The sequence below is a fragment of the Aptenodytes patagonicus genome, chromosome 3 (genome assembly GCF_965638725.1).
Source record: "Aptenodytes patagonicus chromosome 3, bAptPat1.pri.cur, whole genome shotgun sequence".
In the NCBI taxonomy this organism is placed as follows: Eukaryota; Metazoa; Chordata; class Aves; order Sphenisciformes; family Spheniscidae; genus Aptenodytes; species Aptenodytes patagonicus.
Genome location: NC_134951.1, coordinates 16,817,109 through 16,831,960, shown reverse-complemented (window position 1 = coordinate 16,831,960; position 14,852 = coordinate 16,817,109). Strand labels below are relative to the sequence as shown.

The 14,852-nt window shown below is 40.4% G+C and overlaps 1 protein-coding gene across 1 annotated transcript in view; it reads left to right on the top strand.

The window, feature by feature from the left end:
* GREB1 (growth regulating estrogen receptor binding 1) overlaps window positions 1-10,569 on the top strand; it is a 104,364-nt gene extending 93,795 nt beyond the window's left edge. The window contains exons 28-33 of the mRNA XM_076332768.1: window positions 186-360; window positions 1,330-1,548; window positions 3,839-3,974; window positions 4,514-4,714; window positions 6,348-6,486; window positions 8,350-10,569. Coding sequence (XP_076188883.1) covers window positions 186-360; window positions 1,330-1,548; window positions 3,839-3,974; window positions 4,514-4,714; window positions 6,348-6,486; window positions 8,350-8,513 — 1,034 coding nt within the window. The 3' untranslated portion in view covers window positions 8,514-10,569. The remainder of the gene's footprint in view (window positions 1-185; window positions 361-1,329; window positions 1,549-3,838; window positions 3,975-4,513; window positions 4,715-6,347; window positions 6,487-8,349) is intronic.
* The last annotated feature ends 4,283 nt before the right edge of the window (window positions 10,570-14,852 follow it).

The window sequence follows — 14,852 nt, the reverse complement described above, 5'->3', positions numbered from 1 at the left end:
CCTATAAGTCACTTGCGTGGCAAGTGACAAAGTAAGTTGGCTCTGGGAAGTGTTAGGGTGTTAAAATCTTCAGAGTGATTCATACCCTGGTCTGCAGAAATATTCACTTCAAAAATCTTCCAAGTTAAAAGCAAATAATTTCTGCCCCTACTTTTAATCTGATGGTTTATTGTCCTTGGTTTCAGGTGCTGCACACTTCCTGATAAAAGAGTTGTCTTATCATAACTTGGAGCTTGAACGAAATCGGCAGGAGGAGCTGGGGATAAAACCCCAGGATATTTGGCCTTTCATTGTCATTTCAGATGACTCCTGTGTTATGTGGAATGCAGTAGAAGTTGATTGTTCAGGAGACAGGAAAAGGTAAATAGATTAATATATGCTTTTTCAGCTGATCTCTTAACCTTTCACTGCATATCAGGTTTGAAATTACGTTCGATATACTACAACTTTTACCCTGTACAAGCAGAGAATAATATTTGCCTAACGAGAGATGTATTTTCCCTAGATATCTGCCTTTGCATAGCATATAGTTTAATGCCTGTTTTTCATTCCTGTCCCCTGAGGATTTAAGTGCCCTGCAGCCTTTGCTGTATAGCTTGACTCCAGTTCAAACTAGAGTTACTTGGACTTCAGATTTCAGACTCTGTAAACAATCCCTGATGCACTGGGCAAGCATGGGCATTCACATGTACGTTTTTAACAGGATTTTTCTAAGGAAGCTAAAAGACATTTCTGTGCAAATTGTGCAGCTGATTTCCTTTGGGTCTTTTGTCAGTCCCAGTTTGTATGGCTCCTTTATTAGCTCCCCAAGTCCCCAAACAAGTATTTTTGTTTCCATTACTTTAGAGCATTGTTTGTACTAGATATGTTTATCTATTCCCAGAGTGGTGCTATGCAGGATTTACAGCAAACCCTCAAAGAGAACTAAACTCAGTGAAAACTGAGATTTATGGACTGTAGGGGTGGGCTAGGAGGATCTTATACTTTGCACTTAGGTTATGGCACAAAGTCAGCAACCCTCCCAGAGTCAACCCTCCCCACCTGGAACATTATCCAGGTAACTAAAAGTTTACATATCTGAGTGAATATTTTGGAAGATCCAGACTAAGTTTCAGATCTGTCATACCAGTCCCCACCACATAAGCACTAATTAATTTTAAGTTTTGATTAGAGTGAGAGACAAAAAGTTGCAGTAAAGTAAGACAACACTGAAGTTATCTACCTGATACTCATAACTACTTTCGACTGTTAAGAATTGCTCTTCAGCTGAATGAGATTCTGAATATTCTCTATATACTTTAAATTAACACATTTTTGTAATTATTGTAGTGACTATACATGGACCGAGAGGAATGTTTCCTTGAAGCAAATTCTGCAACATATTGAAGCAACTCCCAATGTCACTCACTATGCCTTAATTGGTATGAGGAAATGGTCCAGTAAAACAAACAGTGCTGAGATCAAGGAACCATTCTCCTGCTGCCATGTGCATGATTTCATTATGCTGAATGTTGATCTGACACAGAATGTACAGTACAATCAGAACAGGTAAGTGAATCAGTAGCATCTTTCAACAGAGATAATGAACCAAATAAAGGAAGTTTTACAAAAGCTCTTGGTTTTTTGGGGAGGTTGTTAATGGGATGCAGACAGATTTTGTTTTCTTACTGATGGTTCAAATCCTTACCAAATTGCCAGCAGTTGGAAAAAGACACTAATTTCCATAGTTCCAAATAAAACAGTCATATTTGAATTACAGGGTAGACATGCTCAGCAGTGTGCCCTGCAGTATTGGTCCCCCAGTTGTCTAGTCCAAGTGGCCGTTTGGTAAACACTGTACTTCCCCTCCTGCCCGCTTACCTGCACTCCCTTCGAAAGGAAACAGGAGTGTATGGGTGAATGGCGCATAACCAAGTCTTGTTCTGACATGGAACTGAGATATAGCTGGACTTTTTACCCTGAGTAGCACAACACTGGAGCATACTGCATGTGTGCTTATCAGGACAATCAGAAGAAAGGAATAAATAAACCTCGTTGACATTGGTGGTTGTTTCTCACATTCAGCTGTCTCAGAAATCCCACTTTTTCATTTATTGTGCCACATAGGATATATCAGATTATATTATTGCCATACGCAGTATCACCAGTTACCAGAACTGTATTCACTAGGTACATCATCTCACAGAATTTCACTGATCTCTGTGAAATAAACTGTGGTTTTGGCCCCATTTCTGAGGGACGAGCATTTATTACAACAGAATGAAATAGATATCACTAGAGGTGGGATTCACTTGTCTAAAGCTGGTCTTTAGGCACCTCAGAATATGCAAGATGTCCATATGGGGCTGACAGGTATGACATGAAATCTACATGTGTTTTTCTGTGAGCTAGGTGGGGTACCCCAGGTAATCTAAAGTGGCTCTACACACCTAGACTTCGATTACTGAAAATCAGTCACTGTGCTTCTCAGAAGAACTCTCCTATCTCAGGACGATGGCTTCTGAAGTGCAAGTTTACTTATAACTGCAGGGAAGCACTTCTGCTTTCATTATTCTGTGGATAAACAGACAACCTAAATTTCTATCGTCACCAGCCTGGCAGTTTAAAAGAGCATTTTAAACTTGCTTCAGTGCATCTCCTAGTGCAGAACTGTGCTCCCAGGCTGTCTAACTGTATTACCTTATGAAGCGCTATGAAGGGCTAATGAAGAGAACGACAATAAAGCAAAATGATTGGAGTACAGGCAGCAATGTTAAAATGTCAGGAATGCCAGATCACACCGCCCATTTCCTGCCTGTGTCCTTAAACCATGTGTGGCTCACCATAATCCTCTGTGTGGGTGCTGTTGAGCCTGAAGTATTGTATGACATTCCAAGCCTGGGCTGGCAAGGAAAAAAGGTACATTTTAAAACACAGAGACACTGACATTCAGGAATACCAAATATCCATGTAAATATTACTAAGATCAAAGACAAGATTTTAGAAACACATAATTAAATGCCACATTTCTCACTGATGTTCACTGTTGCAGTAATTGCTCAGCTCTCTTAAATCCAAGCCCTGGATGTTAATCCAACAGTTCTGCACATCATCATATCTACATTCAAAATGGAGAACTGAGTCTGAATTTTCCAAAGGCCAGAGAATTTGAATTTAGTCAGCTTTAGGAGTTTACCTTTTATTCTGCTCCATCTTATTTTTAAAATGGATCAAATTTAGCTCAGGGATGTTTGGCCTCATTCTGCTTAATTTATTCCTATGTCTCACCAGTTCTGGTGTATTAAGACTCCTTTTGTCTCTAATGTAAAATGACATTATTTCTGTAGAGGAATACTGAAAAAAATTTACTGGATATTCGTATTCTAAGGGAAAAATGAGTAGTCAGAGACCTCTGTGCATTTGACAAATCAAATGTAGGGCCTCATCCATTTCCTCAGAAGTCAAAGGAATTAATTTCCTTCACCTTATTTGGGGTAGTAATGTATGTAGCTATTTTCTATGACTGCGTTATTGTAGTAAAAGGCAAAGAAAATATTTTAACTCCTAGGTCTTTTCCTTGACAATTTCCTACCTTTCTGCTTCCACTTTCATATGCGTTTCTGGTGCTTTCACGCCCTAAGTGGTTCCCTCCCTCATTCTGATCTTCTTGAACTCGTTCTAGCCTAGTTTATTATTACAAAGCTGAAGCCTCTTTCCCTGACTGATAGGCGCTGGTGGAGGGTCAGTATGTTTGACACCTGTCCTTTCTACGGTGCTGATGAAAGACCCTGAGTGCTTGTATTTGTTACTGTGTGATGAGAAACATTCCTCTGAACTGCTATGATTTTATTCTTTCCAGATTTACGTGTGATGATGTTGACTTCAACTTGCGCGTCCACAGTGCTGGCCTTCTCATCTGTCGGTTCAATCACTTCAGTGTCATGAAAAAGCAAATTGCAGTAGGAGGACAGCGATCCTTCCACATTAAGTCTAAGGTGGGAACTGTGACCTCTGTTTCATTATTGTTAAAATTCTGTTTTCCTTTTTGCACCCTGAACCAGGAGAGCTGAGGTATTTTGGTGCATCACCAGTTGCCAGTAATGTGTTATGTCTGCAATGTTTTGTTTTTTTTAATTTCTTTCTGAAATCCACAATATTCTTGGCATAAATGTACCTTTCCTTAATAATTTTCCTTTAAAACTTTTAAAAACATCTAAAGTGTCTCTTTACGATCCAGGTAACCATTCACTATGAGCTTTTTATCTATAGCTATTGAATTGCTCATCTTCATATGACTTCATATGTAGGAGTACTTTGGGTTCAAACAAGAAACCCCAAAGACTCTATAAATACAAATATAAATCCGTGAAACTCTGAAACTTTTTGGTAGCAGATATTTTTGGCTGAATGACTTTGCTTCTTATATAAATCTTAGATTTGTAGGATAGAGATACATTTTATACAAACCAAAATTCAGATAAGTACAACTTGATTGATCAGGATTGATCTGTACCAGAAATATTTTTCCTCATAGGTATCTGACACTCCAGTTTCAATCTCACCTGCTCAGTACATTTGTGCTCCTGACAGCAAGCATACCTTCTTGGCAGCACCTGCTCAGTTGCTCCTTGAAAAATACCTCCAGTATCACAGCCATCGCTTCTTCCCTCTCTCACTGAAGAACTATAGCCATCCAGTGCTATCTGTGGACTGTTACCTTAACTTAGGACCACAGGTACTGAACAAAATAATCTTCAAGCAGCTCTAGAAATGTATAGGCTATGTTTTGGATGAGTTCCTTGATGCGTTCCTTAATAATAGTTACACAGCCTTTGAAGAATCAGGTACTAGATCCCTATAATGTTAAAATCAAATTCTTAGTCCCGTAGAGATATTATTAGAGGCTACAGATAAAGTACATGGAGAACAATACCAGAGTTGTCCTAAATACTAATGTATTCTGTGAATTATATTAGATTCTGAATTAACACAGAGCGCATTTTTCTTTAAGAAGTGTTTTCTCAGTCTGCTATAATTTGGCCCTTCCTACAGCAAATTTCTTCCACAAGAGTGTTTTACAAATACTAGCTAGCTCTTAGAAAGCACTTCAAAATACAAATGTTTTAGTTCACTTTTGACTGATAAGCTGAGGCAGAGAAGCAAATACCAAGAAAACAGTCAGAATGGGAGAAGCTGACATGAGATCTCAGGAGCCGTTGGCTCTCTCTGATGGGTTTGGATCTAAAGCCAAGGTCATACTTAAACTCAAATGTAGGTCGGATAGAAGTATGATACTAAGGTGTTGTTGTTCAGGTGAGAGAATCTGTTTTTACCTTTTCACCTGACTTGAATACTAAATGAAATTCAGTCTTGCTGGATTTACTAAACTTCTTTACCAAAACAGCTGTGTAATGACCTTCCCATATACGCTGCTCCCAGAACATTTTGAACTATATCTTTTAATTTCCTTTCTGGCTGATCTCTTACAGGTCTACGTTCCCACCATGCTTGGAAAAACAAACTCTGTGGAAGGGCATTGTACTGTTACTGTCTTCATCCATTGCATCCTTTCAGCTCTAACCCATTCAGCACATGAAATGAGTTCAATTCAGTTCTGGAATTGTTACCTGAGCTGGAATATGATACAATAGGATTGAAGGAATATGGATAAATATAGGCATCCTGGGCCAGAGTCTCAGTTGCTGTGGGTCAACTTTCCTCCACTGAATCATGCTGATTTATGCTAGATCCAGGGTCTGCCCCAACTAAGTAGTACAATGGCACTTTGGAAACAAAGCCTTGTGTGGAAGATTCCTTAATTTAAATTTATAAGTCCTGAAAGAGTGCTACGAATATTCCTGGTTCCTAGTGGATTTGAGGAGTAGCCATAAAAACAAACTAGACAAGAGGAAACCTTGCACATTTATGTATATGCACAGCTTTACTGACTTCAGTAATCCTGTCATAATGTAAATGAAATTAGGCATTTCTAAAGGGTTCTTTTTGTGTCTGACTGCACAGTTACTATATTTACTCATGTGTAGATAAACTGTGCTGGGCAGGTCACAACATTATGGTTGTGAGGAGCTAATGTTACTGCAGCTTTCAAACCCTATCATATCTAAACCTCATGATAATAATAGTAGTGAATAGTAATGACTAATACATAGTTATTAATAGTGCTTTTATGTAGATTTTTAATAAGTAGAGGGATGTTTAAGAAGGAACTATAAAGATCACAATATTTGGAGTTGGAAAGCAAGTCTGAATTTGAGTCGGGTGCAAATACTGAAAGCTTGATATCAAGACTTAACTTTATATAGAAGCTTGAAAAATGTTAATTTTTTTTTCCCCCCTCTCCCAATCAGATTGCAGTTTGCTATGTGAGTTCTCGGCCTCACTCTCTGAATATCAGTTCCTCTGGTTTGACATTCAGTGGTCTCCTGCTGTACCTCTGCGACTCCTTTGTTGTAGCTAGCTTTTTGAAGAAGTTTCATTTTCTTAAAGGTGAGCTGCAATAATTTTATTACAGAGAATTATATGACCTGGTCTCTGGGAACCTGGAGAAAAATGTATTTTATATGAAAATATACATGTATATATATGTATATGCATGTATTCATATTTGTCTTTATATACCCCACCCATCTTTGATTCTTGATCATGCTGGCTCTGTACTGTAGTAAACTGGTATATAACAGTGCTATAAGTTCTGCAGATTTCTACATGGGGAGGAATGTTGGATCTGTATCATTATGCCTAGTGTATATACGTAACTCCTTACTTTATGTTTGAAAACAGTATTTAAGATTTATGTATGAAGCATTTACCTATTGTGTTCTTGCAGGTTTTCGAACTTTCAATAGAAAATATGTGCTGGACAAGCCTCCATCAAAATCTATTTACTATGCTTGGAAATAGAAGCTGGCTTATTTAAAATTTATTCCTACTAACCAGTTCCTCCATGTAGTCCTTATGGTAGTGGATAACAGTGGAGACAAATAACTTCCATTTGTATTGCAGGCAGTCACATTGCAAACTTCTTTCGGATTGTTCTCCTACTATCTTAGGCATTTAGCGCTCTGGGGACTCGTTTCACTCACAGCTATAACTGTTGCTGGAGGAAGAACACCGTGGCAAATGCCTTCTTGAAACAGGCAGAGTTGTTATGAACTGCTGTGTTTTTTGTTGCAGTTAGTACAGTTTCATGTAGGTATGTGTAGCAAAGTGCAAACTGGGGTATACAGTGCTTTAACCTGCACGCGCCACTGAAGCCACATGAGTGCCAGTGTCTATGCTCATTCTGGAGCAGTGTCCACATTTTAATCAGCCTGTAGTTTCTCTAACAAGGCTATCAGAGTAACTGCAAATGAAAGCAGTGCTGTTGTACTGCATTTTTTGAGTGACCAGAGGCTATCAATCAGTTTCATTTTGCATAAACCAGACAATTTTTATAGCGTGTAGCACAAAGTGTGTTTGATTCAGGATTTCTCCATCTCCCTTGGCAGTCTGCTTGATTTTCTAACCCACCACGTGAACATTAAACACCACATGACTGTCTGTCTTGTTTCTTTTTATTATATTCTCAGCTTTTTTTGTCTTGGGCATTTCCATTTACCTCACCATCTCTCATTCAGATTATTGAATGCTGGCGAGGTAATTATTTCCTCTTAGTTGAGCACTTTTCTCGGAAGCCAGGAAATCATGCATGCAAGTTAAAATGGTATCAGCATGCCAGTCAAGGCAGTTGATACTGTTTACTAAAATATGATATTTCTTACTTTGGCATTCTGGATTCGCCTGTCTCCATAGCCATACAGAGCAGATTCTTCTTTGCCAGCACATTAGCTCACCAATCCGAAAAGCACTAAAGTTTGTGATTAGTTTTAAGGACATGTTTCGCCCATTTCTGGTCAGCAAAGCACAAAGAGCTTGTGTCAGCTGTGATGGTGATTGACTTGTGGTGTAAGTGTTCTGCTGAGTGAGGGGTTCACTCAACAAGGTAATGATCAGTAGGGCTAGAACAGTAATGGATGTTGGGCTTTATCTTGTTTTCTGCCAGGACCCATCACCACCTCCTTAGACCTGACAGTTTTACCCTTCCTTACCCTAAAGAGTAGGGAATGTATTGTTAGTCCTGTTTACTAGATGAATACTAGACACCTCAAGTTACACAAGAAGATCTTGATCAATAGGGAGCTGAACATAGCTCTGCTCAGTCCTACATGAGTGTCTTAATTTTCTCCCAAGCCCATTTGTAACTCCTGTTGTGAAAGTGGTGGAGTTCTACATGCTAAGGGGTGGTGGGAGCTGGGTGATATGAGAACAAAGGGGATACTCACGTGGGTTTCTTTTTAACTGCTTGCTTAGGTGCCACCCTGTGTGTGATTTGTCAAGATCGCAATTCTCTTCGCCAGACTGTTGTCCGGCTAGAGCTGGAAGACGAATGGCAGTTCCGACTGCGGGATGAATTCCAGACTGCCAATGCAAAAGAGGACAGACCACTTTTCTTCCTGACTGGACGACATATTTAATTGAAAAGAGACACATTTCCTGAATGATACAAGAGACTAATTGCCACCATCTTATGAAATGACTTTTGAGAGGCTCTGCTTTCTGAACAGAAACAGGACTGTTTTCCATTGTTTATTAGAATGATATCTAATCAGTCAATTTGCGCTCATATTTCCAAACACCGAAGTGACTTTTCTAATTTAATTTTCTGATGGAAGTAATTCCTAATTCCTGGGAGAGATGCAGAAACTTACTACTCTGCATGGCGGAAATCATTTTGCATCAGAAGGGAGGTCAATGAATGCACTTCTTCTGTGACAAAAAAGACCACATGCAAGTTCATAAGCAAGAGTTTTAGAAAACTTTTTGTACATTCCAGAAATAGAAAATGTAAAGTTAGGAGCAGATTTTGTTTTACAAGTCTTATTTATCTAACAGCTGGCACAAGGCAACCCAAATTGTTACAGTTTTGTAGTATACTGCTACTGATTGATCCAGGTAGGCTTTTTATATGAAGATTTGTAAAGTATATTTCTTAAATAATGGGAACTCAGTTGGAGCCTTAATTTTTGGAACAGGTGCCACACTGGCTAGTTTTACCATACAGGACTCTTGGAATAGAAGCATAATTATATGTCTGGTTTTATTAGCATAAGGAAGAGAATCAAGAAGGTAGATTTTAAAATGAGATCTAAACATTTAAACCTGAAACTGAAATTACCTTGAGTAACTGAAGAGACCAAATGGAGAGACTGACCTGCAAGTGACTTATTACATCTAGAACAGTGGTGTTTCCCGGTTTCTGATTAAATAGTTGCACTGGCTACAGACTTCAAGCTGGGCCCAGTGCACTCAAGACAGCAGATGAGATGGTTCTGAAACACTCCCAATACAATTTCTGGGGATATTTTCCTGCCAAGGTGCTTCAAAAGTGTACGAAAATGGAGACTACATCTCTGAGGAATTCAGGTGGAAATCTAAAAACATGTTCTAGAATGGCACCAGGCATCATGGTATTTTGTACGTTCTAAATGTGAAGTCAGTGATCACAGTCTTTGTCTAGGTTTTTGGAAATATTCTCTGAGTTGCAAACGTCATGTTTGTCTTTATAGAATCAGTGTTAACTTCACTCAGTCCAGGTGCAGGAAGGATGAGTATAGACATTGTCAGAAGACATCTAATATTTGGACAGTCCTTTCTTGCTGGATACACCAATGGGAGGATCATTGATTTTATACTGATGAAATGCCATCAGGTGGCCGAGTCCATTACAGTACTGGCCTTGAAATGCAGACATCAGTATGACTGTGCCAAAGAGCTAATTTAGGTTCATTTACAGGGAAAAGGTAAGTTCTGTAAGTTTGAGAGACTTAGATTGCTATTTACAAGATAACTGCTAGAAATCAGTGTGTTTCTGTATTTCATTGTCCTTGATGCAGAGTGAGAATTCACTTTAAGTTTTGGGAAGGAAGGTGGGCATTGTCCTATGTAAATAGTATTACCTGTTCAGTTTTTACCAGTTAATTAGTTAATTTAAACTTTTTTAAAGAAGTGTGGCATTCATGTTTAATCCATCCTTTATAAATAAAGTTCATGCTGCATGGACATCTGTCTTGGTGATGTACAGGACTGTCAAGTATGCTTTTGTAGGGGAAAAAAATGGTTGGCTGAAAGGAGCTAATATAATTAAGGAATGCTCTGAACTGATCAAGAGAAAATACAGTGCTGCTTAATGGCCTAAAGCATAATGCAGCCTCAAAGGTATAAGAGTTTTTACAAGAACTCAGAACGAAATACGGTGGGCTGAAATCTCCTTTCCTGTAACCAAATACTTAAACAACTTAAGTGTCTGTAAACTTTCCCTGTGTTTTGGAGCTGAGCCAAATGGTAATGGTGGATCCGTCAGGGAGAGCCGCTCTCCAGAGCTCCATCCAAAAGTTTCTTCATCCCTCACTAGTTTACAAGCTAAGCTCCCTTAGACTGTAAGCTTTCACGGAGAGCAACAGTGTAGGGTTCGTGTCCAACTAAGACTTGGAAGTGATACAGTAATACAAATAAATAATAATGATAAATAAAAGCAAATCTGTTTGGGTGGGACTGGCATCCTGTGCTGCAACTTCTTCCTGCTGTAGCTGTTTACCATGGGTGCATGTGTTGGGCTGGGAACCCAGGTCCCAGCTCCACCCTTCTCTTGTCTTGCCTTTTGTGGGAGGGAATTATTGGCTTTCAGTCCCAGCTACCTTTGCGAGAAACCTTGTCCCATGCCCGTTACGTACACAGATCTCTTAAGTCTTTCCTTTCTGACTTTAAGGTGGCAAGAAGATAGAGTTCTTCGTCACATGGATTGACTTGATAATGTAGTAGCAAACAAAATAAAAGGCATTGCCTGCATGCTTTTGCAGACTTTTTACAGCCTCTACTTTCTTCTCTATTGCCTTCCATGCTTGCTGGTTTAGCCACCCACTATTATCACCTGCAGATAGTATTGTTAGCATGTTCTGTATTGTGTGTCAGAGTGAAGTCCAAATATAGAGGAGGTTACTGGGAAGGTGACATTATTTTCCTTCTTACCATCCTCTCTCCACTATCAAAGCACTCTTCACAAGCACTTAATCACTAATGTCTGGTATCTAATCATCACAGATGATTTGAACACTAGAGGATGTAAGGGGTTTCATCCTTCCCTAGCAAGTGCCTCCCGTTGTGACAGGGAATGTACAGATCTCGGCTCCCACTCTGCATCTAAAAGCAGCTGCCAAATATTGCTTGAGAGGGGGCTGCTTTTCAAAGGCTGTATCTGTGACACTCTGTGGTGAAATGTGTCACTCACACAAAAAGAAACAAGTACAGTAATAGACAATGCAAAGGAAGGGTCAGGAGAGAGGCTTACAGCGTGGAAAATGGAGAGCGAGGGAAGTGGGGGCTATGAATGGAGGCAGCAGCATGGAAGAAGCTGGGGGGCAAGTAGGGCTCCTGGCTGTGGTAGGAAGTGTTTGTTGGGGCAGAAGGGCCCTGGGCAGGGGCTGTGTGCAGTGCAAAAGAATCAGGATTTCCACGGCAGGGGGCATTCAGGTGGGTGGCGTGAGCACCCAGCTCAACAGGTCCCGGCCATCTGCCGCGGGCTGCTGGGCTGGGCTGCCTGCGGGGCTTGGTGGGGGATCACAGGGCATCACTCCTTCCTGGGGTCTGTTCCCCAGCCACTGCCACGGCGCCTGTAGCAGAAATGACGGTGCCAGAGCTGTTTCTCAGAGTCGTAACGCATTGCAGTTATCTTAAAGACCAACCTCTGCTTGCATCCACCTGCCACGCGCCGCTTACCCAGTGAGCACTGTCCTGCACACTGGCAGGCACCCACACACCCGCTACACAGCCTTTCACCGCACCACGCACAATCTGCCACCCTGCCTTTCCGTTCTCCCAACAGAGCCCTCCGCTCACACACCGTCCCCCACCCTTTAGCAACCAGCCTTAATATTTCATCAGCTGTCACTGAAATACGGTGGCTATGCTGGTGTGAAATAAAATCCATATTCTTTCCTTTCCCCTACTTCCTTAAGGACACAGCTGTTCGGCGAAAAGTAAAACTAGTCCCACACATCCTCTGCCTGTTGACTGTCTTCTACCCCTTGTCCCTGCTCCAGTCTTCACCTGAAGAAATTTTCAGTGGTTCTGGTCATTTGCAAATGTTTTTATAACATTTCCAGTCCTGTTTTGACAGCCCCCAAAATAACCATTGATGACTGGGGAGGACACAACTCCGGGAGTTTTGAGGCAATTGTTCAATTGCTGGCATTGCCCATTGCTGACATATTTTTTGGCAAGGGAGTGATGGGGTGTCGGATGTAACAGCGAGACTCCTACTCAGTGAGAAAAAGATGTTTGGAATCAACTGCCATGATTTTAAGAAAGGCTTCATAAAGTTGCTTCATATGTAAATGTGGTTTTGATTAAAATCCTCAAGAAAATTGAAATGTTTGATTTAGATTTACATAGTAATATAAACAGAAGGAAATTTCTTCACACTTGAACATGACCGATGTGTTGATTATGCACTTAAACCCTGAACATACTAAGGAGTATTATTCTGGCAGTGTGTGCTGAGGTGCTATAGAAAATGTTGAGTGGCACTCTTAACAGCAACTTAACAGTTTTCTTTATACTTGGAGACAACAGGATTGACAGGAAAGTGAGTTTTTACTTGTTACTACCTATAGGGACCAGTAACAGTTTGAAGATCAGTTATTGGCTCACAGGGTATTGCGGTAACCACTGGATTAATTCTGCATCATAGGATACCTATGCAGAACGTGCTTTTCCAAACACACAGAACCTGTTTTTTGGTGATGGTGTGATTTCTTTCTGTTCGAACTTAAATTATTCTTGTAAATACTGTTGATTTATCAGCCATAAATCTCATAGGTCTGTCCCAGACAAGATGGCACCTGTGTTGGGGCAGGTTGGCAGCACTGTGTACCAGTCCGAAATCCCCCACTAGGCTCATGTTTGGGCTGAACGTGCAACATCTTGAATCTTACCTCTGCAGGAGATGCAAAACAGGAGAGTTACAACTCAGCAGCTGTGTAAGGTAGATTTTATTCTTGTTAGCCCTATTTCAGGTATCAAGGTGCTATAAATTGCCATGGGTGTTTATGAGACAAAAGCCTTTACAGAAAGAAAATAGAAAAGAGCAGTTCCATACGCTTTGTCCACGGCAACTGCAGTAACGTGAAAAGACTGGAGAAAGTTAAACTATTTTAGGTGAGTGATGCTGTCCCAGTACATTAGAGTTGTGATTGTATTTAAAAATATCTTAAATTAATCTTTAAGTTGAACAATTATTCTATTAAAAATAAGATGACATAATCTTATCAGTTCAGCAAAATAAAGTTCACACGAAGGTTACCATGAGCTAATATTACTATATTTAAATATTCTGGGATGATTGCAAATGTTTTTTTGCTTCTCATGATACAGCACTTACAAACGCTGTTTATAAAAAGGAGTTGGTTCCTGTTTACCCTGTGTCATCATGCAGTGAAATCATTAGGCAGTGTTTAAAACTGACATCAAGATTTCTGTTTACACTGCATAATTATCCAATGAAACTCGTAGCTACAGGATCTCACAGAGGCTACAAGCTGAGCAGGAGTCCAAAAACTGTTGTGAAGCTCATGTGAACCGTGAGTCTGAGAATATCTTCTGTGAATTTTGTGTCAGCCCCCCTGTTCCACGCGTGTCTTTGGTTGAAAACACCAACTTGGGAAGTAGCAGCAAAGTCGTGAAGTCCTGAGAGTGGGGAAATGGGAAGGGAGTGAGGGAAAAGCAACTGCTGGGGTCGTGGGGGAGCACTGGGAAGGAGGCGAAGAGCCAGTGGCCTGGCTGTGGGGGCATGGCAGCAGAGGAGGTGGGAAGGGGAGCAGGTGGTGGAATGGCAACCTTGGGAAAAGGCTGGGAACCACTGTCCTCTTTTATGAAAATTATGGAGAAAGTTCTTTTTACATCTGGTTATTAGTCCATTTCTGGATATCTTGGTCAGAAGTGTTTGGTGATTGTCACCCTTGGACATAGGATACCAGACTATCAGATGCACTGATCTAGGAACAGCAGTCGTTGCGTTCGTGTATGTTGCACAGAAGAAATGCTCGTACTTGTTAGTGCTTCCTGGTGAAAGCAGAAAGGTCCTGAAGCTGGACGGTGCAGAATATGACAAAGGCTTCAGAAATACAGTGTGCTGGGAAAGACGCACAGCCACTTCTTGAAGAATTTTAGAAATAAACATTATGCAACGTATTACAATGATTTAAACAGTATTTCCGACAGATTGTTATACTTACCCATCACAGCTTGAAAGCAAATTCAACAGAAGAAATGGGTGGGACAGTGGAAAATTACTCCAACAAACAGTGGTTCCTATCTTTTAAGTTTAGTGAATAGACCTTTCAGCAGAAGCAGGAATGCCATTGAAATTCATTAGGTGTGGCGTTTCCCTGTTTAGCTGAAATGAGAAGGATTGTATTGAATTTCCTTCCCCAAAATTGTTCCAGAAAGAAAATGTGATCTGTCAGATAGCTAATAAATGGGTTTCTGTGCTTACTTACTTACAACATTTGGTGTACAACAGAAACGAGTAACTCGAGCATCTTGGTAACTTAAGTGCTGTGCTGTTTTCTCTTGGAAGTGTTAGCCTACACCTTGAGAGTGACTTGGCTATTGGGCCACTTCAGATTCTGAGTTTCTAATGTGAAACGTGAAAGAGCCTAAGTAAGCATCAATTTTTCTGAAAATCAGGTCTCTTCCAGATGTCTTCCAAGTCAATGTCCTGTGATCCTAAGTCACCCATCAGGAGGGATGTCCATCGG